The sequence below is a fragment of the Talaromyces marneffei genome, chromosome 3, assembly GCF_009556855.1.
Source record: "Talaromyces marneffei chromosome 3, complete sequence".
In the NCBI taxonomy this organism is placed as follows: domain Eukaryota; kingdom Fungi; phylum Ascomycota; class Eurotiomycetes; order Eurotiales; family Trichocomaceae; genus Talaromyces; species Talaromyces marneffei.
The window spans coordinates 3,014,439-3,039,218 of NC_072350.1; the positions used below are offsets into that span (position 1 = coordinate 3,014,439).

Below are 24,780 nucleotides of genomic sequence, written 5' to 3' on the forward strand. Positions count from 1 at the left end.
GTTTCGGCCGGTAACAAGTATGGATCGACTTGCCGTGTAGCTTTCTCTCTCTCTCTCTCTATATATAAAAGAACGCAGATGCGCTGTCTATTTGTCGTTCTTGCAAGAATTTATCCGAAGCTGTCATACAACCTTGGAATCTGTGATCATTGGGATCAAGATACAAAAGATGGCGGGTAATAATTGGTATACTTTTGGCGTGGCCTTGTTCGCTGCCATTGGAACTTTTCTCTTTGTATGTACTGTATCTCCAATCGAACAGCTCATCACTCGATAATCGGGTATCATGGCATCGACAACTAACACTATCTTAGGGCTTCGATACCGGCATTGCCACCACAAGTGAGCCTCGTTTATAGCGGCAACGGGATACCAAGGAAAGAGAACTGACTTGAGATACTAGCAATCGCCCATCAAAGCTGGATTGATTACATGGGCCACCCTTCCCATGGTTTAACCGGTGCAGTCGTTTCAGTCTATATCGCGGGTGAAGCCCTCGGTGCTCTTACTCAGACGTTCATCGGTGACAGACTTGGTCGTATTCGTTTTATGCAACTTGAATGTATCGTCGTGACGATTGGCTGCACTATACAAACCGCATCCGTTAATATTGGTATGTTCTTGGCCGGACGTGCTCTGGCTGGGTATGCTGTTGGGTATGTACATATTCATCTTCCCCAAAAGAAAATCCAGACGACAGAAAACTCTAATGTGTTCGTTCCCATATAGCGGAATGGTCGCCACCGTCCCCGTCTACCTGTCTGAAATCTCTTCACCACAATCCCGCGGTCTCATCGGTGGTATATCCGGCGTCGGCATCGCACTTGGAACCATGGCATCCAACTGGGTCGGTTTCGCATGCTCCTACGCCTCCAACGGCACAGTGCAATGGCGTCTACCACTCGGCATCCAACTACCCTGGGGCATAATCATGTTTATCGGTTTGGCCACCTTTATGCCCAACTCGCCACGTCAATTGATCCGACAGGGTAAGATTGAGCAGGCCAGGAAGGAGTTTATCAAGATCCGAAGAGATCTACATTCGCATGAACTGCATGAAGAGTTTACTCTGATGAAAGCTCAGATTGAGTATGAGATGCAGCGAGAGCTCAGGTCGTACAAGGAGATTTTCAAGTTGTATCGTCATCGTGTTTTGGTGTCTATTGCGGTGCAGACGATGACTTCTCTGACGGGTGTGAATGTTATCCAGGTGAGTCCCGCCTTTATTTTTCCAAGTAGTTAGTGGGCTTGGTTTCAATTACTAACGGCTCTTTTTTTTAGTACTACCAAAGTAAGACTTGAAGAAGGCCAATATATAACCAATTAGACGCCCGCACTGACCTCAAAACAGCGACTCTCTACAAATCCCTCGGCATCAACGCCAAATTGATCCTCGCTCTCTCCGGCGTCTACGGCACAGTTGCCTTCTTGGCCAACACATTGACTACCAAATTCCTTACTGATCAATGGGGTCGACGAAAGTGAGCTCCCTATTCCTTTGCCTATCAACCCATCATTTTAATCATTCTAATCATTCTAAAATATAGGATGATCATCGCCGGTCTTGGAGGAATCATCCTCATCGAAATCTATGCCGCCGTCATGCAACGCGAATTCCAAAACACCAACAACCGCGTTGGTAAAGGATTTGCCATTTTGGGGATTTATCTTTTTGTTGTCTGTTACTGTACGGTTCTCTCCACCTTTTCTCTGCCCCAAAAGGACTTAATAAAGGTGACCATTTGGCTAATTTTTTTTTTTTGAATATGATAGATGGCATGCTCAACAGCACAACATGGCTCTACGGCGCCGAAGTCCTCCCCATCAACATGCGAAGCAAAGTCATGGGTTTGGCTGCTGCGTCGCATTTCATCGTCAATGTTGCCAGTGAGTAGTATATGCTTCAAAAAAAAAAAATCAAATCAACAGACACAAATGTTTGACACATTTGGCTAAATTCTTTTGCTCTTTTCAAAAAACAGTCACCGAGGCCGGTCCAAGCGCCTTTGCAACCATTCACGAGAACTATTACTACGTCTTCGTTGCGTGTACTGCGTTCTTCTTGACCATTGCATATTTCTACTTTCCGTGTGTATTTCTTCCATGCCTCCCTCCCTTACTTGGTTCCCTTTCGTTTTTAATATTTTTCAGGGATATGGCTAATGTTGGGGGTTTCTTGATAGTGAGACAAAACAGAAAACATTGGAAGAAATTGCGGCGGCCTTCGGTGATCGCGTCGTTGAAGTTGAAGATGTCGATGTTGCTACCGAAGAAGCTATTACGGCTGCTAAGAATCAGAGTGAGCATATTGAGTGAAGATAGTCCCTTCTTGGTGGGATGAGTATTCACGGTATGATCTCATGGGGTGGGTAATATTGTAATGAGGAATGATCCGTGATATGAAATGATATATATATGAGGCCCAAGAACATTGAAACATCAACATATAAGGTGGTCAATGTATCGAATGAAATCTCCGCGCAGACCGGTTGAACAGCATATGCCATGTTGTAGTACATAGTAGATGTAAACTTTAATACGGTGACTACTTATGCCACTAACTTAAATAGCACGATCTGGGTCGATCAAGGCAGAACAATCCGAAGCACTATGGACCCTGTAGATAACTCAAATTCACAAGATCGACAGTATGAAGGAGCAATAACTCACATTTAGCAAGAGACTTACCCGGCTATTTAAACTTGAGAGCCTACGTAGTATACATTTTCAATTCCTTTGTCCCGATATCAAACAGGGTAGCAAATGCTGGCTGTGCATTGACATCAACATAGCCCATCCATATGAGCATCGTCCGGCTTTTTCTTATAACTACCTATACTACGTGGTTACGTATATCCAATTACTAATGTCAATCTCCCTGCCGTTGTGCAGTCACAGGAGACTTTGCGGCAGATCCTTGATCCTGGTCTTGTCAGAAAATGGAATAGCCTCCACTTCTTCGATCAGCCACGAGATCCACATACAGATAAATCCCTGTCAGATAGACTACATACTACATAGTACATAGTGAATGCTACGTAGTTTGTTGCGGTCAGTCTACCGCTGTCGGAACTGTATTAACTAGTTGCCAAGGCTGTTTTTTTTTCATCTTCGACGCTTCTGTATGGTTCGTCCGGCTATGCTGATCTTCTATGGTATCATCCGCACTAGAACAGGCTTAAGTGCTTGTTCTTGTATGGCCGGAAGGACTTTGGGTTTTTAGCCAATGGCTAGCTTAGCGTATGTGGTATGTAGTAACGCTTGACCACATTACTATGTAGTTAGACACAGAATGAATATGCGCGCATTCTTTGTCTTTGTCAATCTCGGGCTATTTCTCCTTGACCATGCCTATTGAGTCATCGATTGATGGCCAGAAGGGACTCGAAAATTCTCTCTCTCTGACCTCCGAACACGTTCCCGGTGTGATTATCCATGTATTTCGGGGTCTGGTTATCATATCTTCCAACACATTTTGCTGCAAGCGTCCGGAACACCGAGCCCTCGACGACAGAATAGGATAGGTATATATACCATCCCTATGTCGCAGGCTTGTGTATCTTAGTGGTAATTTTGATTCATCTGCTGTGATTGGCGACATCTAGAAAACTGTAACCAATCGGACTGAGTCAATCACTATGACCCCTTAAAATACACAACTCCGCAAGATACATACATAGGGAAGATAGATCGCAAACTAAGACAGGCCGCTACATGTAACTTGCCTCAGATTTGCCATTTGCCCATCTGCGCTAGAACAACACCCGATTCCATTCTTTTCTCTATACGCACACGAGGAGACAAAATAAAAATAATAAACCAACGAAACGGTGGCCAGACTAAACCCCGCATTTTCTCTTGTTTCACCCGGACAGAACTTTCCCTGATGGGTAGTCTGGTCCAGATCGTTTTGTATCTAGATTGGCGAAACTCTAGTTGGAAAAGCGAGGCGAGCTGGCACTGCCAGAAAAGAAAATGATGTCTCCCATGCTCCGTATTACTTCGCCTGGACACAACTGCGGTCAGTCCGGATGTTGACTAATGATGCATGGGCCATTCCGCCATGTTTGTTTTATCAGGGATTGGTGTTTTCGGTTGCTTGTTAAGTCTTGACCCTTGACAGATCTTGAGACTATATATATAAACGAGTCTGGCCATCAATGCCAGACCCTGTCACATGGATTCGTCCCACTTATTAGTGTGAAAGTACTTGACTTCGTTGACAAATATATCAACCCCTGTTCTTTTTTCTTCTTCTTTCTTTTCTTTCTGTCCTTCGTACTTTGATATAAGGAAGAGACAATGTCTCAATCCAGTGACTGTAGTCGTCTGCAGACTCACGATATCGAGATTGGAGTCACCGATGCCCTCCAACGCCATGCCATCCGCCACGTTGCTCAACACAAGCCCGTCTCGCAGCGTGTGCTAGACTATGAGCGACGACGACCAAGATGGTTGCGTGAGTGTGTTGGCGAGGCGACGGGCGTGTTCTTTTATGTGTAAGTATACTCCATCATATCGACAATAATGGCGATCCAATATTGACAGAACTTTTGTGCACAGCTTCCCCGGCATCGCCTCCGTCGCCTCCTTTACCGTTCATAGCACCTCAAACGACCCTCCTGTCACTGCATATAGTAGTTTCCTGCAAATTGGTCTTGCCTTTGCTCTCGGTATCATGTTTGCTATCATCATTGCCGGGCCGACCTCCGGTGGGCATTTCAATCCGGCCGTGACTATTGCTTTGACTGTTTGGTGCGTCCTGTTTATCAGGCTGACAGATGATTCCGACTGACCGGGTTGAATAGGCAAGGGTTTCCATTGAAAAAGGTTCCTCACTGTATGAGCTATCCCCCCTCCCTCGTGAGTCCCAAGTGCCAACATACACGGCTTTAGATATCCTCTCACAGATTTTCGGCGCTTTCATGGCCTCTCTCTTGGTCATGGGCATGTATCGAGAGCAGATCGTCACATATGAAAAAGCATTAACAGCTGCAGGGTTGCCGATGGTGTCGGCCACAGGCCCTGCCGGAATCTTCTGCTCGTTTCCAGCCGAGGGACAAACTCTGGGCCATCTGTTCTTGTAAGCTTGTCAAACTCCTTGACGATAGGCTGATTCTGAATTCGTTAGGACCGAGTTCTTCGTTGATTGCTTCGTTGTATGTCGAGACAAACAAAGCATGCCCCTTTTTCTGTCCAAAAAAAAAAATAAAAATAAAAATAAAAAGAGAGAGAGAAAAGAAAGCAAGAACAAAGAATAAAGAAAAGCTAACGAGTATAGGCTCTCGTAATCTGGTCCGCCATCGACCCAGCCAACCCCTTCGTAACCCCCTCCACCATGCCCATCGTCATCGGCATAGGCTACGGCGTCATGATCACTAACTTCGCCGACATCACCATCGCCACAAACCTGGCTCGAGACATCGGCCCCCGATTTGTGGCTGCCATCTTCTACGGCGGAGAAGCCTTTTCCTACAAATCGTACTGCTGGATCGGTATCTTGGTCAACATTCCCGCCACACTGTTCGCGACGGGATTCTATGAACTGTTTTTGCGTGATTCAATTCAGATGATTCATCGAGGTGGCGTGAAGCATGCTGAAGGTGATGAAGGGTTGAGGCGGTATTTGAGTGAGGTTGGAGTGTTGAAGGATGAGAATGAGGTTACAGCTTTGCATCTGGCGAGGAGGGAGACGATTGGTATGAAAAAGTAGTCTGGCAGATTTAAACGTGCTAGGTTCACGACTATCTAGGTTTATATTCCGGCAGATGAGTTGAATTAGTCTGACTTTGTGTCCTCTATCTAATATCTGCAGTATAAACTTCAAGTACGGAAACCGAGAAAGCCGTATTTCAGATTACTCAACATAGGTAGTCAAGCCAAGTATGATTATTCATCTTGCAAGCAAAGGTTAGAGCTAGTTTATTGCATATCATGAGAGAAAAACCATCGATCCTACCGGTTACCATAGATCACTAACTATTCAGTAGATCTATACTCCACAATCTAGAGCCCAGAACCTGGAGAAGAAGAAAAACGGGGATGGGTTTTGGAGAACAATAGAAACAGCAGAAATACTTCTTTACCCCGCATTTGCTTTTAATAGGTCTTTTGACTCGTCCTGGGTCATTCGGTTTTCTTCTGCAGTGCGAACTCGGTCACTGCTCAGCTCTCCCAGTCTCACCAATTGCACGCACGACCATTCATGATATGGTGCTTACTCATTGGCCAAAGGAAGACCGGTCTTGTCTCCAGCGCGGATAGAATAGAAGGATTACCTAGTTTAGACGGGGTCCTACCGGTATAATCATCCGTCCACTCACAACGGCTATGCGCGGAACGCTTTCCGAGACGCTTTTCCTAGGTACCTTCTCACTCATTCATCTACTCTAACCAGAGAAATGAAATATCCAACCTGTTAAATTGCTCCTAGCAGAGGTTCACGGGGACGGAGCACCTACCGCAACGGCAGCATTGTTGGAACTAAACTAACCGGGGTGTCTGCATGGGATTAGCCATACACAGTTTGCTGTGTTGCTGTTGTTGCATTGCATTGCATCGCATCGTATCGCATGCACTTATTTAATTCCATTTTGGTGCTGGCGGAATGAATGATTCCTTATCTTCTTTTTAATCTTCTTTACGTATTATATAACCAAGCTCGTCTCTTTTTCAAGTTTGTATTGGTATAATAATAATCATTTATAGAGTACACAGTGAAACGCAAAATGGCGCACGAAGCTGTAGTACTCGCCATCCTCTCCGTCCTTGTCCTCCTCTATCGATATCTCAATCAAACCGATACCCCCAAAATCAAAGGGTTACCCGAAATCCCCGGCGTGCCCATATTCGGCAACTTGATCCAACTCGGCGAGAATCATGCAAAAGTAGCCGCGGAATGGGCAAAACAATACGGGCCTGTATTCCAGGTGCGAATGGGCAATAAGGTAGATTTTGCCCCCTGCTTTTCTCCCTTCCGAGATAATTAGCCAACACGTAAGAATAGAGAATCGTATTCGCAAACAGCTTCGAATCCGTCAAACAGCTCTGGCTCAAAGAACAGTCAGCCCTCATCTCCCGCCCAACTTTCCACACCTTCCACAGCGTTGTGTCAAGCAGCCAGGGCTTCACAATCGGTACCTCGCCATGGGACGAATCATGCAAACGCCGACGCAAAGCTGCTGCTACAGCACTCAACAAACCCGCCGTGCAGAGTTATATGCCCATCATTGACCTGGAAGCAACCACCAGCATTCAGGAAATGTACCGTGACTCTAACAAGGGGCAAATCGATATCAACCCGATCCCGTACTTCCAGCGATATGCGCTCAACACCAGTTTGACACTCAACTATGGTATTCGGATTGATGGCAATGTGGATAATAGTCTATTGCAGGAGATTGTTGCTGTTGAGCGCGGCGTCTCGAATTTCAGGAGTACGAGTAATAATTGGCAGGATTATGTGCCGTTGTTGCGCTTGTTCCCCAAGAAGAATTCTGAGGCTGAAGATTTTCGGGTGAGACGGGACAAGTATTTGACTTATTTGCTGGATTTGTTGAAGGAGAGTATCGCGAATGGGACGGATAAGCCTTGTATTACGGGGAATATCTTGAAGGATCCGGAGGCTCAGCTCAATGAAGGTATGTCTGTTATCCCAGTTTCCTATACCGCAGGTTAAAGTACCTGAGCTGACTAGAACAGCTGAAATTAACTCCCTCTGTCTTACCATGGTCTCCGCCGGTCTTGACACGGTTCCTGGAAACCTAGTCATGGGTCTGGCTTACCTTGCATCTGAAGACGGAATGCGCATTCAGCAACAAGCATACGATGAGATTATGAAGGTCTATCCCAACAATGACGCCTGGGACAAATGCCTCGTTGAAGAAAAAGTACCCTATATCACGGCTCTCGTCAAAGAGATGCTCCGCTTCTGGACTGTGATTCCCATCTGTCTTCCGCGAAAGAGTATCAAGGATGTCACATGGAACGGCGTTACGATCCCGGCCAATACGACGTTCTTCATGGTCAGTATCTCCTATCTTCTGACCTTGAGCATCATAGCTAATAAATTTCACAGAACGCCTGGGCAGCAGACTACGACTCAACCTACTTCAAAGAACCCGAAAGATTCATCCCAGAACGCTACCTCAACACCTCCGAAGGTAACCAAGGTACTCCTCACTACGGCTACGGCGCCGGTTCCCGCATGTGTGTCGGTTCTCATCTCGCCAATCGCAAACTCTACACAGCTTTTATCCGGATTATCACGGCGTTCACAGTTCATCCTCCTCAGAATCTGGCTGACTATCCCATTTTGAACGCGCTGGAATGCAATTCTATCCCGACGGCACTTACCACAGAGCCGAAGCCGTTCAAGGTTGGGCTCAAGGCGCGTGATCCGGTGTTGTTGGAGAAGTGGATTGCAGCCAGCCAGGAGCAAACCAAGGATCTTTAACTGAAATTTTAAACTATGGTATGTTTTTGTATGGCCGGATTGTTATGCCTATCTTTTCCCTCCCTCGATGATGGCATGGAGATACTATGTATGTGCCCTGTAGGACATCCATAGGATATAGCCATTTATCCCAGCAATTGATACATTTCAATATTACATTACTTATTATACGCGTATAGGAAGCATCTAACTACTAGCCATGCTAGCCATTAAACCCCATTAATCGGATCCACACCTCAAGCCACTCAGTGTGTGACAACCTATGACATACGGCACAGAGTCTTAGCCAGTTAAACCATTTTATAGTATATACGACTAGTCTACTACCTACTTCACGAGCCTCAACCAACCAGGACTAGTCTTTGGCGATGATTATCAAACCTAGGGATTTAGGGCGAGTTAAACCATCCATAAGCTTTATACATGATTAAGCATGGTAGCATTCGAATGATTTGAGGGATCCGTGTGACCCAGAACATTGCCCGACTAGATTGCTGGTTCTATAGGAAGGCTGTGAAGGCATCGTAACGTGGGAACGTAGCCAATCTAAATCCACGATTGACCTAACGTTCCTATCCGCGAGCCTCTTCAACTGCCTGATCCTAATAGAACATGCCGACACTGTACAATACGACTCCAACCATTGGCCAATCTAGACTTAGCTTAACATCAATACGCTGTCCAAGAAACTGCTAAAGCGCTGAAATTAGGTTGCTACTGATATTAAGCTATTAATAGAGACACTCGAGCAAGCGTATTAGAAATAAGTCGAAAGGATAGAAGTTGTAAGAAAACGCAGTAGCCATTTCTAAACAAAGATCACCCTTAACAGGCAAACTTGCTTCTAAAAATGAAGTTATAACCAATCAAGTCCTCGGTATATCCTTAAACAAGTCAATGACACCCTGATTGAGTTAGAATATTTGCTCCTTGATCTTAGGATCAAGAATTATAAACTACTAGCCCACTATTGTGCCAAAGAGCCCTATGCAATACCCAACTCAGCCTATAGAATAAGACAATATGCTTTATCAGGCTTGGTCCATTCTATGGTCCTTATACCTGACTACGTACTCTAATAAGTAGAAGCCCTTTCAGAGTTTATATTTGTATATAGCCTCGGCTCGTAGATGATATTAGGGGTGGGCTATTAACAATGTAACAGGAAGGCTAGCATATGATCAGCGTGCTGTGGTGCCTTCTTGGGATATATATAAGACTTTATTTATTCCTATCCTATCTTACTTCTAAAAGCTTTACAAGCAACTACAGCACTTTATAAATAATACACTTATTAATCAACATGAAGTTCTTATCCCTCTTATCTTCGGTCTTTCTGCCCAGGCTCTTGCGAGCTCTTACATCGATCACCACGTTACTAAGGACCAGCGTGATCTTCCTTCTATTTATAAGGAGGTCATCGACAAAATTGACCGCAGTCTGTCCCAGTTCGATATCGATATTCTAGATTACAAGATCGGTAAACCCTTATTCCTTCTCCGTAACTCTAATGCTATTTTCCAAGCCACTACGGAGGGGATTCAGACAATCAAACTTCAGCCTTCCCTTAGCGACCCTGAGGCCAAGGAACTTGCTGACCATATAGAGTATGGTGGTTTAGAGGGTTGTATTATGGCAATTATCAAAGATATTGTCCCTAAGAAGGAAATTTTTATTGCTTGGGGTTATAGTTCTGATAGTACGCAGAGTCTTCAGCTACTGAAGAACGCTCTTGAACAACTCCGTGACGCGATCAACCAGCAGGTTCCCCCCCAAAGCGTCCACCTTTTTACAGATCTCTTTGATCGGTATATCAAGGACATCCTGAAATGTATTAATGACTTGACCCCTACCGGCAAGGGTACTATCGTTCCCTTTACAATACCAAGCATCCCCCCCCGACGGTGCCATGGCGACCAGTACAAGTTTGACATGAGGATGTCGGCATAGCAGTTATCTTTTCGGCGCTGATTGACGACAGCATATGATATTTGCATGGTCAATTTTTTCCATCGAAACTATAGGTATTCAGGTATCATCTCAGCATTGAAGCTGAAGTGAGATTAGGGTTATTCCCCATATTCCGGGCTCTGTATGCAGTACCCACTAGGTACTCCGCAAAATCCACTCAATTCTGGGACAAAGGGATTCAATTCTCCGATTGCATATGAAACCATCTCTATATTGCTCATTATGAATAGACCGCATATCGTCGGACTTTTTGTGACTTGTTTCTCCTGCTGTGAAGCCGTGACTAAGCCGGTGTATCATGATTGGACGGGCTGGTCACAAGTAGAGCAAGGAGATCAGCCCCCACAGACCAGAACTGAGTGCTTCTTACCCAGAGAGTCTTAGTCGGAAGTCCCCCGGACGATCAGTCCCTAAGTGAAACCTTCTTCCTCCGACCTCTTGTTTGTCGACTCAACAAAACGACCGATGAGATCTATCTATAGCTTCGGTTCTACATACTGTACTTTTATATATGACGCCGCAATGAGCCATGTCCTCTTCACCAATCGCACATGCATCTCAGCCAGCGAATGCCGTCGCAACCGGAACCACAGCGCCCGAGAAGCGGAAACGCACCAAATATGCGGCCAAGGCTTGGTGAGTCTGTTTCTTGTAGCAATATATAAATCAATATGCTGACTGATTGTTTAGTGTTGAATGTAAACGGCGAAAGGTCAAATGCTGTGGTGAGCAGCCGTGTCAGCGTTGTCGTCGGCGCATGATGGAATGTGTTTTTGCTGTGGACGATGCTACTGCGGATCGTCGGTAAGAGACAATTGTCCTTATTAGACAAGGCGAAACGCTCATTTTAGTCGGAAGTAATATTGAGAGCTTGCTTGAGCAAATCTCCAAAATGCAGACGCAAATCGACAGTCTGACCGGGACAGTGGAATCCTTCAATTCAGCAGCACCGTCGCCATCTCCAAAGAAGCGAAAACTGTCGCGTGGCACAGTTTCCACTCCTCAAAAAAGTGGTAGTAGTAACGGCCTTAAGTCCGAAATGTCCCAATCATCATCTACGACAGACAAAATCTCTTTCCATGGTTTAACTACATCGTCGTTCAATTTCGGAATTGCGCGGCAAACTCTCCGGAGTAGAGGGATCACGGAAGTCGGCGGAGGAGTAAGCGGCAGCGACGACGTTGACGACTACAGTTTGAACCAAAGAGGAGATCGAAATGAGAATGCCGTCTCAACTCAAGACGTCTCACCGATGCCCTCACCGTCAATCACACCACATCGCAACGATCCTCACCATCAACGATCTTCTTCCATCATTGATCCATTGCGGGACATCAACCGGGACGAAGCGATTCGATTGTGCCATGTCTACGAGGAGGAGATGGGCATCATGTACCCTGTGCTGGACTTTGAGACTACTCTCAATCAGATCAACGCACTGTACAACCATCTTAGTCCCTTGTCGTCATCGTCTGAACATACGACAAAGGAAGGGCCGCTTTCAGATGATGATATGAACATCTTGAAGCTAGTGTTTGCGTGCGCGTTGACTGCCGAAGCGAATGGAAATAGTGATTTGGCCATGCGAATATTCTGGGGTGTCCAAGATGTTGCGTCGGATGTGGTGTGGCAGCCGCCAAGTATCAAGAGGGTGATTTTTATTACTCTTGTAGTGCGTTTGATCTTTTCCAATGAGCTTTCTTTTTGCTGTTACTGACATTTACAGTCAATGTACCTCTTTCAAATTGATGAAGAGACAATGGCTTGGCGAACCATTGGAATAGCACAACGACTATGCCTAGAAATGGGTCTGCATCGATCAGAAACGTATCCTCAGCCTGCGATCGTTTTACATGGAAAGGAAGGTGTCTTGAAGCTTTTCTGGTCTGTATACACATTGGATACCAGGTTCAGTATGGGCACTGGAATGCCATCTCATCTCGACTCTAGTGACATAGATCAGTCACTTCCACGGCCGGTAAGTCGCACCTTTCCTTGTGAGGTGTATGAACAGTCAGCTAAACATTCAGCAGGCAAATGAACCGTACCTAAACACAATGATCAGCTACAACCGCATCGCTGAAAGAGTCTGGCGCTTCATCACCTCCCCAACCCGAAACCAGCACTCCCGCAAGGAAGAAATGACCTATCTAGACTGGCAAGTCACACAATGGTACAACTCTGTTCCAGAGTTTCTGAAAATCACCAATCCTGCGGTCACCTCCACGGATATCCTACACGACCAACTAAACCACCAAGACGGACCACGAAGTACCCGCCGCCTCAAAGCCTTGCTCTACCTTCGCGCAAATCTAATGAAAATCCTCATCTACCGCCCCATCCTGTACACACCCTCTCAAATCGCCCAATCCCCCGTCGAAGCTTCAACGGTGGTCGACATCGCCAAAAACACAATCTGCTTCATCACACACCTCAATAATTCCACAGACATTTATCAGCTACAACAAATCACATTCAACTGGTTTTTGATCTCCGCGCTGGCCGTCCTGTTTTTGGCTGTGGCGCATGCGCCGGCGCAGTTTACGAGTGCGTGCAAAGATGAGTTTTATATGGCGCTGGGACTGATTGAAGGGTTCTCAATGCATTCGTATATTTCGCAGAGATTGTGGAGGTCAATTAAGGGGTTGCGGAAGTTGGGGCCCAAGATTGGACTTGCTGCGAAGCCGTCGGATCAGAATCAGCCTGTTGTTAGGCCGCGATGGAAATCGCAGCAGCAGCAGCAGATACCGGCACCACAACAGCAACGAAAGCAGCAGAAACAACAAGACCAGCAGCCGCCAGAAAACTATCCTAGCGTCACTGCGGTAAACACAATCCCTCCCGAAGGAGGCGGTATGCCAACTTACATATCACCGCCAATCGAACCCCATCAACAACAACCACCACCGCTACAATCATCCCTCCAAACCCCACCTGCACCACCACCACCACCACCACCACCAACAACAGCATCAACCCTAACAGACCTCCAGCCCTCCCCCGACGACTTCCTGCTCACGGACGGCCCACAGATGAGCCGCGAGCTAATGGACTGGTTCAAAGTCATGGGCGAACCCAACAACATCAATCTCTTCAACAACAACAACAACAACAACAACAACAACAATGCCGCCGAAAACGGGTTGATGATAATGATGGACCCTGCGGCTGGTGCTGGTGCTGGTGGTGGAGGAGGAGGATGGAATGGGATAATGACCGATACAACCTCGTGGCCGGCGACGGACGACCTCATGTTTGGATATGGCAGTGACTTGGCCAATATTCTGAAGGATTGTTTTTAGTCTTCGGGGCACATGGAGAGTGTCTATTCCCAGTTGCTCTCTAGTTCCAATGTTACATATACTCAATAGTGAAGCATCAGCCAGAATATCTTCTCAAAACAGCAACCATGTCCAAAATGCCAATGGTCCGTCTATATTTATTTGTACGCCTCCCTAATCTATTTTTTTTTTTTTAAAAAAAAAAAAAGATTGTACAAGAAAAGAAAATTAAAATCTATATATACTTCACACCACCAGAGAAGGCTCCAAAATTCATCGCCTGCCGACAAATCTCATCCTCGTCCGGCAACATCGTGCTCCTGTGCCGCGTGCGCGACTGACACATTTGCCGAAACCAGTTCACGCGACAGTCCTCGTTCATTACGCCCCAGCTATGCGTGAAGATGTTCGGTTTACAATTCTGGCAGGTTCCTGATGCCGCGCCTCCCGAGGAAGAGGATGATGTGTCGGGGCAGTTTATGTATGGTGGGTGTTGGTAGCCTATATCTCTGAACCTGATATCACCCCACCCTCGAATGTCAGTATGCTTTCCTTAATGAGTAATGAGAGTCGGTGGTGGGGTAAGGAAGGAAAGGAGGAAAGTGGTACCAATGAATCCTCGAATTATCCTCAAACAACCCCAACGCAATACTATGAACCGGCGCATCCCCCCACCTCTCATAAAAGAATCCACCGGATTGATCCAAATGCTCGAAATATTGCTGATACTTTTCCGACCTCCAGAAGTCGAGATCTCCAATCTCGAAATTTGACCAGAAATGGCATGTGCTGTATCCGTTCGCGGTATTGGTATGGTCGGGCCGTAAGGTGCGGTCTGTGAGCCACATGAGCGAGTTATCTGCACTTAAGTAATCGGGGTGCGATTTGAGGAAGGATTGCGTCTCGGGCCAGAGGGAGGCGACGGAGCTGGGGTCGTCGAAGATGTTGATTGTGAAGCCGTAGGTTTTATTGTGGTCGGCCATGAATTGGAAGGGGTCGTAGGTTATGTCGCAGAAGAATCTACGTCAGTTGTCAGTCATCTTTTCTTCCTGAATATCATCTTCAATTGGCAAAGGAGGGACGGGACGCACTTGACGTCAGGCTCAACGCGCCAATAATACTTATACGCCTCCAGCGCAGGATGTCTGTAAAAGAAACCCGAATTCCACCGACACATCTGATGATAACTCAGTAATCCCGCATATTTGATTCCTTGTTTCTTCATCTTTCGCGTTGCTTGCTTCAGTAAATCGGGATCGATCCAGTCGGGAACCGCCCAATGTTCTTCTGGTATCAACTCTAACCCCAAAACACCCACAATCAGCCGCGCATTTCCTTCAGAAAAGCATACTAGAGTAGAGCACTAGAAAGAAAAAGGGCGTACCATAGCGACACTCAGCCTCCGTCTCCGCCTGCGTCCTGGCTTTAAACTCCTCCGAAAACGGGACATTATTAAAAAAGATCCACGGATAATTATATTTCGAGTTCCACGAGGCCTCCAACTGTCTCATCGAGGACACAATCCCGTCTAACTCTTCATTGCGTACGAGTGATATAATCGCCGAATCGGTGCGGATGGATGTCGTCTGTGCTGTGGATGGTTGGGATTGCGCTGCCCAAACGCTTCGTCAGTAAAAATAAAAAAAAAATAAAAAAAATAAAAAAACAGTGAAAGCTTCCCCAGGGGGAAAGGAGACTGTGACACACAAAATTTTATATTCGACAGCACTCTATCCCCCGACGACAAATACCAATGCTCATAACTGAAATAAAATCGGAAGTAGCCAACCGCAAATAATAGCGCCGAAACCAAAGTGATTATAACTCGTTTTGAGAGCCCGCGGGGCGCAGTCAGAAACATGACAACAACATGCGCTTTCTCCGGGTATGGTTTGCGCTTCGTCGTAGATAGGCTCGTTTCGTTGAGTTTCGTTCGTGGAGGACGATGTGTGTGGGCTGTCGTTGTACGTAGTTGCGCTTCGGCAGGAGGTGAAGCTAGGCAGCTAAAATCTGGAGAAAGCTCACACTTAATGACGCAGTGGCGGGATCCAAGGCACTCTCCCTCAAAGACTCAAGGGGGGTTCGACGGCCGGCCGGCTCGCTCGTTCGTCGGTTCGTTCGTCTGTTAGTTTGGGATTGGGATTATTATCGAGTCGACACATTGGTACTGGTAAATATTCACAAGACTCAAAAATAGTAATGATGGAGAATACGTACTAAAATCTAAATCGTCGTAAGCTCCTGATCAGCATTGAGTCTCGGCGGGGGGCTATGCTGGCCAATCGGAAAATGGCTGACCAATTTTTCTGGGGGAATGGCATGCGACGTGGTTTCAGCCTCAGCCGTGTGACGTGACGTGACAAATTAACTACGTAACAATAACCAACCACTCGCAAGTTTAGTGCTGACGACGAGATTGGGTATATCCTATGTGGTAGACGTAGCTCCCGGGTTCTATATACCAAAAATCCATTACTTAGAAGTAGTCTGTCTACAGACATCTACAGCCTCACTTACAATTACAAAGAAATGAAATATTGAAACTTAATTTACTGGTATTACCCATACATACACATAAAAGTAACACAAAGCAACTTGTGAAAAAAAGCTCTATGAAACCTCGATGAGAAAAAGCAAAGACAGGAAAGAAAAGAAAAGAAAAGATGTACAAGACTTTGTTCTCAGCGAGAAAAGTAAAAGAAGAAAAGAAAAAACATCCCATTTGGAGGTGGGGTTTCTTCTCTTTTTCTTTTCTTTTGTTTGTGCACTGATTTTTGGAAAGAGCAAGACACACACGACAACTAAGCAGTAAGGGCATGTGGATGAATGGATCAGAAAAAGATCGGGTGGTCTGGTAGCATGGGATAAGAGCATCCCAGCATATTGAAAAAGAGAAAAAAGATTAGAAAAAGCGAGTAGTAGAAAGTGAAGTAAAAGAAAAAAAAAAAGGTGTAGAAAGAATGAGAGAATATTGACTCCACCACGTTTCATTTCGTTCTCCGTATCCTCATGCCTCAGTCCCTAGAGTCGAGACCAAAAATCATTCATGTATGGCAAATGGAAAAATGGGTATTAATGCATTTACTCGTCCTCCTCTTCCTCAGGGGCACGAGGAGCGATGACGTAGCGGGAGTTGCCAGTGGCACGGTCTTGCTCATGCTCAATAGCCAACTTGGAGAGATGGCCAATCATGTTCTCAATGGCAGTGTCGGCCTTGGAGCGAGTCTGACGACCGAGGTTGTCCAACCAGGGGATGTCAGTGAGGATAGCGTAGACGGTGGCAACAACAATGGTGACACCAATGGAGTAAGCCCAGATGATGACAACGGTAACGATGCTGGTGCGGCCGTCGGATGAGAATTGGGCGGGGTCAGCGGGGTGAGTGACCTGGTGCTCGGGCTGGGTCAACCATCCGAAGACACAGAAGAGAGTAGCCAAGACATCGACACCGAAGATGGCGCCGACGAGTTGCCAGGAAGGATAGGTCTTGCCACCACGAGTAACAAAGATCAACCAGTTCTCAGTAAGAGCAACCTCAAGGAAGATGATGCCCTGGGGGTGACCGAAGTTCTCAATGATACCACCGTTGGCCATGAACATGGCACCACGGACAATCCAGGTACCGGCAGCGAGTAAGATTCCGAGAATGATGGAGATGACCCAGATCTTGGGAAGTTGCCATTCGACGGGACGTTGTTCGTAATGAGCGTTGTCGTAAGCGACAGCGATGGTAGCCAAATCAGCGAAGAGGGCAATGAAGACGATCATGTCGGAGGGAATGGTCTCGTCGATGATGATCATGGTGGAGACAAGGTAGATTTCCAAATGGAGACAGAGAGCAATACGGTACTGGATATAAGCCTTCATACGCTGGAAGATCTGACGAGCGACCTTGATCGAGTCGACGATGGTGGAAAGACCAGGAGCAAGGAAGACAATATCAGCAGCAGCCTGAGCAGCCTCGGTAGCACCCTCGACGGCAATACCACAGTCAGACTTCTTGAGAGAGGGGGCATCGTTGACACCGTCACCAGTCATGGCAGTCAAGTGACCACGCTGTTGCAACATCTCGACGACCTGGTACTTGTGCTCGGGGAAGACTTCGGCGAAACCATCGGCACGCTCAACGAGATCGTGCTGGCGGGCACCAGTGAGACCACCGTGGATAAGACGCTCAGAGTTGTAGACCTTGGTACCGAGAGCAAGCATCTTGCAAGTTTCCTTGGCAATAGCGATAGCGTCACCAGTCAACATCTTAACGGAAAGACCAAGGTTCTGGGCTTCAGTGATGGTGTGGGCAGTGTCGTCACGTGGGGGGTCGAACATGGGGTACATTCCAAGCAATTGCCAGGGCTCACCCTCCTTCTGGACGGCGACACCGAGAGAACGGAAACCACGGCGAGCGAATTCAGCAGCCTTGTCACGGTAGAGACGGGCTTCTTCCTCGGAGCACTCGGACAAGTTGAGGATAGCCTTGGGGGCACCCTTGGCGCAAGTGTAACGGACACCATCGCAAGTGCAGACAGTGGTAATACGCTTGGAGACGGGGTCGAAAGGAGTGTACTTCTCGGTAACCCAGTTGCGGGCGAGGATCTCACGAGCCTTGGGGTAACGACGGAGAGTAAGAATGGTAACCTTGTCAATGGGATCCAAGTTCTTGACATTGTGGGAGGAGGCGATGGCAGCAACAGCGAAGAGCCAGTTGACATCAACACCCTCGGCGACGTAGGGCTCACGGATGGAGAGCTGGTTAGCAGTCAAAGTACCGGTCTTATCAGAGCAGAGAACATCAACGCCAGCAAGGGACTCGATGGCAGTCAACTTCTGGACGATAGCCTTTTGCTGGGCAAGGTAGGCAGCACCGACAGCGAGAGTGGTTGTGGTAACGACAGGAAGACCGACGGGGACACCGATGATGAAGAGAATCAAAGTGTAACGAAGGAGACTGTTGTCGGACCATTCGGGGGTAGCGAGTTTGAGGTGACGGAAGAAACCACCAACCCAGGCAGCGAGAATGAAGAACATGACCAAGACGAGAAGAGATGTACCGATGGAGTTCATGATAGCCTTGAAGTGACCCTGGTCTTGAGCACCCTGGACGAGAGAGGCGGTCTTTCCGACGAAGGAGTGCTTGGCGGTAGCAGTGACAACAGCGTAAGCCTTGCCACGCTTGCAACCAGTGGTGTAGTAGCAAGTGTCACCCATGTACTTGTCGACAGCGAGAGATTCACCAGTGATGGCGGACTGGTCAACGGCAACGATGGAGTGGCCGGTGTGGTGCTCCTCCTCGTCATCATCTTCACCCTTCTCCTTGAGAGTGTCCTCAGCCATGGTAGCGAGGAGCTCCTTGTATTTGTCGAAGTCACCGGGTTGTTCGTAGTCGCAGATAAGACGGACATCGGCAGGGACGACCTGACCTTCCTCGAGAATGACGATATCACCGACGACGAGCTCGCGGGCTATTATTATTAAGATTAGAATTTACTATGATTCAGTATAGAGCGAACGTTGCAACCTACCAAGGATCTCCTGCTCGGAACCGTCACGGATAACCCAGGCACGCATAGCAATATCACCCTTGAGAGAAGCGACGACATCGGCAGCTTGCTTCTCCTGGTACCAACCGACAATAGCGTTAAGCATCAAAATACCGATAATGACACCCAAGTCAATCCAGTCACGAAGACCAGCAGCCAAGAGGACAGCCAATTCCATAACTGTAGAGATTACATGGTTAGCCTAGTAGTTCACCAAGTGAAAAACTCTGTCTGGACACCCAATTGGCTCAATTCGAGCGGGCAACCAGACTTCGGGTTTTAAATTGCAAACATACCATAAAGAATGGGGCCACGGAAGTAACCAATAAACTGAACGAACAGATTCGTCTTTTCCGTGACAAGCTCGTTGTAGCCAGTCTTGCGACGACGGATCTCAATGTCTGAGCCCTTCAAACCAGCGCGAATGTCGGTGTCAACCCAGTCGTCGGGAGCGACGAAGGGCTCGTTGCTGGTAGTAGTGCTAGAGCCCCCGAAATTCCACCATCTCTTCTTGGGCTTCTCGCCCTCATTGAGACCACCAGCGCTGGAGGTGGAACCGCGACGGCGATCGCGAGCAGTCGAGATGTAACGGTTCAAAGCGGTGTACTCATCAAGAGCGGGGCCATCGTTGTTGATATCAGTAGAAGTGCGAGTGTTGGTCTGGCCATTTTCGACATCGGCCGCATAGGAGATTCTCCGTTCAGCCATTTTTGCTATTGGTGTTGGGGCTCACCAGCCTCTCGATAGCCCGGGAACTGAGCAGGAAGACGAAGGGACACACGAAGCAACAATGGTCGAATTGGGAGGCAATCCTATGAAGAGAAAGAAGGAAAGGGGAAGAGTAAGAAAAAAGAGAGAGAAGTCAAAGTCAGGGAGGGATGGGGGCGTCTTATTTATTCCAAGCTGGTTCGGCGCGACGGTGAGAGCGAAGAAGGAACGAGGACGGAACCACTTCGGCAGGACGAGCAGGACAGAAAGGCAGAGGGGGGGGGGTGTGGACGAGCGAGCGTAACAAACAGAAACAACTAAGAGCTCCATAGGATCCGCCCGTTTTACGGTTAATTTACGGCTGGTAATGACAATTACTGCGTACCTGTGCTGCCGTTTTCTCGCCAGGGTCGCGTACGCGCTAGTATTTCCGTTTGCCCCGAATGGGTCCTAGCGGTTTTGCCGCCGTCCGCATACAGTTCGGCTATGACGGGATGGTAATTTAACTTAACTGCATCGGGCGATTAGCCCCGTTTTTACCCTTCCGTCCATAGACAAGAAAAGAAGTTCCTGAATGAGACTCTGTACGCAGTAATACGGCCGTAATTTACTGGAACAGTCTTGTCTTGCAAAGAAAATTTTTCGTCCTCTAGGCACGGTAGGTCCGGTAGGCAGACTCCCATGTCGTTGAACGGCAGATAGTAGCCGGGTCAAGGATACGAACGGTAATACGGCTCTTAGACTGACACCTACGTAAGTATCTAGGCAGATTACTTCAAGTTGCTGTCTTGGTCCTAGTGCGTAGTACTGCGTACGTATTCCTCTTTACAGCCATACTTATCTATGTATGGCCTTCCGGGAGCATCCCAGCGTCAGCCACTGACACCATCCCATGGAAATTCTCCCTGTTCCGCATATAGCATTGGATTGACTGAGTCTTTGACGACTGTACGTAGTAGTAATAGTCATCTTTTCCGAGGGCATACTCTCTTGATAGCATACTCCGTGCTTGATAGGCAAAGATAGATGCAATCGGCAGATTCGCATCAAAAATAGTACTTAGCTACTCCGTAACTTAGTTAGCACACACTTGCTGCGTCATGACATAATCGATGTCATTGTCCTAGTTAACTAACTTAACTAGTTAGTGTTGCTTTTTTCTATTCTTCTTTTTTGCTCTACTCTTTGGCCATCGCGATAAACGAAACTTTGCAGCATATATTCCTGTATATTTCAATTACAATGCGACTCCCAAAAAAATATAGATTTCTTCATTGTCAGACTCTGTAAATCTGTATCCGTATCGTACTCGATGGAAAAGTGGAGTGGATGATCGATGAAATCCCGGGACAGGTGTGCCGACTGGCCCGTCCCAGGAAGCAAGCAGAGATTTACTTCATATGCGTACACACTAATTGGTCGGCGATTTGGCTTCCCCAATTTTATTTTTGCTTTTGCGCGCTCAAATTTTTCTTTTTCTTTTTTTTTTTTTCTTTCTTTTTTTTTCCGGTCTCTCCATACGGGGAGAGCCAAGTCGTGCGCTATTCCGTACATAAACTACGTGGAATGTCATCGTAGAAAATTCTTATTTGCTTAAAGACTAAGCCAGAAGGGCGCCGTAAATTTTGTGTTTAGTTTTTTTCCCGTATTCGGCTTAGTTAGCCAGGACGCACGTTTTCTCTTCGCTCTCTGTATTCTTCCGCTTTGGGTTTAGTGTGCTGAGGGTCCTGCTCCGGTCAACTTTTCAAGGCGTGGGCGGCGGTCGGACAGATTTGTATGCGCGATTTTTTGTTCTTTTTCTTCTCTTGCTTTCTACGAATAATACTCTGTGGTAGTTAGATGACAGTATGCTTACTACGGATTCTGTAGTACACTTTATACCAGACTAAACTTGCTATGGTTGTTACTTGCGATCTTCCTCAATAATCTGTCTGTTAAGTGTTAACACTGTTTCAGACCGTTTTGTGGGTTGGCTATCTCCCCGACGGCAAAGACGGCTCTGGGGTGGACTTCCAACTCTGTTGTATATGCAAGAATGAATTTAATGAGAGTACGTATTGACATTTTTCCAGCCGTCCAGTAATCAGCGACGAAAATGATGTTCGTAAAATCTTAAATCCAAAACCAGACATACTACATACCATCATTCATTCCGAATGCCTGCGCTTCGCTCGGTATAACCGGCAAGACAAGGATATTGATACTTTTTGCCATTCGGCTTACCTGACAGAAATCTAAAGCTTCCGTGTGTACGGGATTCGATGTATGAATGTCATCGCCGTTGGCGCCGATGATCCCCTGCAACCCCATCCCGTCGGTGTGGTCGATTGTACAACTTCGATCTGTCACACCGACACGTCTCAAGTAAGAGACACGTTTCTAATGAGTTGTAAAGTCTAAGTTACCTAAGTCTGTATATAGCCGGCTCAAGCTACTCGGCTTCACAGAATGCATGGATCAGTTTGAAGTTTGAAGTTTGAAGACAACTTACTCCGTGTTCTATGCATCGCGCAGGTAATGATCTACGTCCAGGATTCACAATGGGTCCTGCCAAGCCATGTGCTAAGCCGGATTGCGTCGCCAAGACCTATATTCAATCTTCTGTCACGATTCTATGCATGTTTTTCTTGTTACTCTACGTCTCATGTAGCAAATATGTAACTATTCGCTGGGCGTGGGATATGGGAAAATAGCGACAATGATCGCTAGCCTGAGTCAGCGACTAGTCAACATTTGCTTTTTTGATTTCTTGGGGTAGGTGAAAGAGGAGAGTTAACTTAGTGCTAACTTAACTTAGTTAGCTGATTAAGATGATGACTAAGTCATGTACCCAGGACTAACTATGTTAGTTAGGTTGGTTAGTTACTCTGTATGCAACTACAACATAATTTAACTAACTAGCACAATGATTAAGAGCATATAATCCGATATTCTTTACTCGTCCAATTCCTTGACAACGAAGCTTCCTGCCCCTGTCACTCATCTACCCTACCCCCTCCAATGTTTTGTCTCATCACATCTCTCCCCGAAAACCTTGAGTACAAAATTTATAAAAAATGATTGGTTCGCAACCTCCACACCAGCTCGGCAAGCTTCAACCAATCAGACAGTAAAGATAATGCTTCAGGCCCATTGACCAATCAACCCACAAATCAGACATGCATCAGCATCTGCATCATGCATGGCTAGTGGATGTTACTTTTCCGTACAGCGTCATCGTATCAAACTCACCTTTACTAACTAGTTATGTATGTAATATGTAATAATTATGTAACGATCCATTTGATCGAGACAAGATGCGGTAATCCATTCTGGGGAAAGCTTCAAAAGCTATCCCTGTCCGGCTTAGTTTGTCGGTACACAACTACTGTACGTAGTAAGTTAGAGGCATGTAGGAGTAGTAGTCAGCGTAGCACTCTAACTAGTTAGTTACTACGTACATGGCCCAAAAATAAGAAATCCTCTGGGCATAGATACTACTGAAGTCAATACAATACAATTGTTATCTACGAGGAGGGGGTAGGTACGATTTGACACTTGTCATGTACGCAATTAATCAAACTAAGTTAACGCAGAAGATCAAAGCAGGTGCCAGGCTACTGAGTAACTTAACTACGTACGTACCTCCGTAGGAGGCACAGACAATTCGGCCTTCTTCCGAGGGTAGCACTCCGTACATACCCTACCCTCTTGAATCAAAACGCGACTAGCTACCTAGCTAGCTTGCTAGTTAACGTAGCTTTTTTGGCGTTTTCGTGTTTGAGCAGCACAGAAAAGGATTAGTCATACCCTTAGCATTGTTAACTAAAAACTTACCGGACGAACTATTTGGAGCTTTACCGCCGCTACGGAGCAGGCTTGTAAGATACAGCCATGCCTGTTTCATGTTTTTCCTCCGTACCGCTTCTGTGCCGTGCACGGAAGATGTCCCTCATACAGGTCGCGAGTCGTCAATAATCGGGATTGATGGTTTGACGCTCTGTATAGTTGGATGTTTCAACTTCAGACAAGCTAGTACTTACAATCTATTGATTTGGAGGAAAAGTGGCTGGCTACATGTTTGAATATTTGTCAGGAGCTATGAGCTAGTAACAGCCATGGAGCTTTTGTGAACGGAGACGGACAGCTTGAGGACCTGAATGCCTCCGTACTAGCCGGGGGTTGATTGACGTCGATGTTGTACTACGTAGTTACTTGACTGGATGGATGATGATCTACATGTGAAGAGCAAACATGTCTATCGACGCGTCGCGTCAGCACGAGCGCCTGGTGTCGTACGTAGGTCTGGTATGCCGAGACAGTCGTTCATTTGGTCGCGACCATGTGTCACTACGTACCTACAAGACTGCCATACACGACGATATCAATCAATCAATTAGCCTAATACTCCGTGCCCACGTCAAGAATAAGCTCCTACTAAATAGCGATCGCCATATGTCGTACATCATCCAAAGCTCTCCCTTTTTCATACATTTTTCATACACGACGTAATACATATACAGCACATACTCCGTTTCGCATAAACTATTAAACTCGGCTCCATACTAACTTACCATGTGGAGTCCATAGCTCCCTTAAACAAGAATCTAACTCCTTAACATGATGATGATATTCAGGGACAGACCTGTTTCAAGCACTCTGATTGGCCAACCGAGCACTTGGTTACTCCGTAGTAGTTAACATAAATAAGGAGTTCTTGACTAATTTGTCCATTATCCGGGACAAAAGGGAGGTACCCACGCCAGGAGACAAAACTATTAACTTGTTTTTTTTTTTTTTGTCTCCGGAATTATTGGGAGAGCAGAATATTCAATGCAAAGGAAACAAA

The 24,780-nt window shown here is 46.6% G+C and overlaps 7 protein-coding genes across 7 annotated transcripts; 5 read left to right on the plus strand and 2 right to left on the minus strand.

Moving 5' to 3' along the window:
• Nucleotides 1-169: 169 nt before the first annotated feature.
• On the plus strand, nt 170-2,316 carry EYB26_004834 (uncharacterized protein; the record flags this gene model as incomplete). Its single annotated transcript, XM_054264125.1, has 10 exons — nt 170-235; nt 315-342; nt 404-656; nt 730-1,210; nt 1,282-1,291; nt 1,352-1,481; nt 1,548-1,687; nt 1,774-1,887; nt 1,983-2,088; nt 2,184-2,316. 10 exons carry the CDS (start codon nt 170-172, stop codon nt 2,314-2,316), a joined length of 1,461 nt encoding a protein of 486 aa, XP_054120100.1.
• A 1,986-nt stretch (nt 2,317-4,302) lies between these two features.
• Nucleotides 4,303-5,713, plus strand: EYB26_004835 (uncharacterized protein; the record flags this gene model as incomplete). The annotated part of the gene is made up of 6 exons (XM_054264126.1): nt 4,303-4,499; nt 4,564-4,755; nt 4,809-4,840; nt 4,897-5,083; nt 5,132-5,159; nt 5,282-5,713. 6 exons carry the CDS (start codon nt 4,303-4,305, stop codon nt 5,711-5,713), a joined length of 1,068 nt encoding a protein of 355 aa, XP_054120101.1.
• Nucleotides 5,714-6,728: 1,015 nt separating this feature from the next.
• EYB26_004836 (uncharacterized protein) lies at nt 6,729-8,455 on the plus strand (the record flags this gene model as incomplete). The annotated part of the gene is made up of 4 exons (XM_054264127.1): nt 6,729-6,947; nt 7,007-7,640; nt 7,702-8,024; nt 8,078-8,455. The coding sequence occupies 4 exons, from the start codon at nt 6,729-6,731 to the stop codon at nt 8,453-8,455; spliced, it is 1,554 nt and encodes a 517-aa protein (XP_054120102.1).
• Nucleotides 8,456-9,758: 1,303 nt separating this feature from the next.
• On the plus strand, nt 9,759-10,405 carry EYB26_004837 (uncharacterized protein; the record flags this gene model as incomplete). Its single annotated transcript, XM_054264128.1, has 2 exons — nt 9,759-9,785; nt 9,845-10,405. 2 exons carry the CDS (start codon nt 9,759-9,761, stop codon nt 10,403-10,405), a joined length of 588 nt encoding a protein of 195 aa, XP_054120103.1.
• Nucleotides 10,406-10,955: 550 nt separating this feature from the next.
• Nucleotides 10,956-13,728, plus strand: EYB26_004838 (uncharacterized protein; the record flags this gene model as incomplete). The annotated part of the gene is made up of 5 exons (XM_054264129.1): nt 10,956-11,062; nt 11,117-11,230; nt 11,285-12,098; nt 12,153-12,404; nt 12,460-13,728. 5 exons carry the CDS (start codon nt 10,956-10,958, stop codon nt 13,726-13,728), a joined length of 2,556 nt encoding a protein of 851 aa, XP_054120104.1.
• A 214-nt stretch (nt 13,729-13,942) lies between these two features.
• On the minus strand, nt 13,943-15,568 carry EYB26_004839 (uncharacterized protein; the record flags this gene model as incomplete). The annotated part of the gene is made up of 5 exons (XM_054264130.1): nt 13,943-14,222; nt 14,317-14,727; nt 14,799-15,006; nt 15,092-15,319; nt 15,415-15,568. The coding sequence occupies 5 exons, from the start codon at nt 15,566-15,568 to the stop codon at nt 13,943-13,945; spliced, it is 1,281 nt and encodes a 426-aa protein (XP_054120105.1).
• A 1,220-nt stretch (nt 15,569-16,788) lies between these two features.
• EYB26_004840 (uncharacterized protein) lies at nt 16,789-19,952 on the minus strand (the record flags this gene model as incomplete). Its single annotated transcript, XM_054264131.1, has 3 exons — nt 16,789-19,166; nt 19,227-19,424; nt 19,541-19,952. The coding sequence occupies 3 exons, from the start codon at nt 19,950-19,952 to the stop codon at nt 16,789-16,791; spliced, it is 2,988 nt and encodes a 995-aa protein (XP_054120106.1).
• Nucleotides 19,953-24,780: the final 4,828 nt, after the last annotated feature.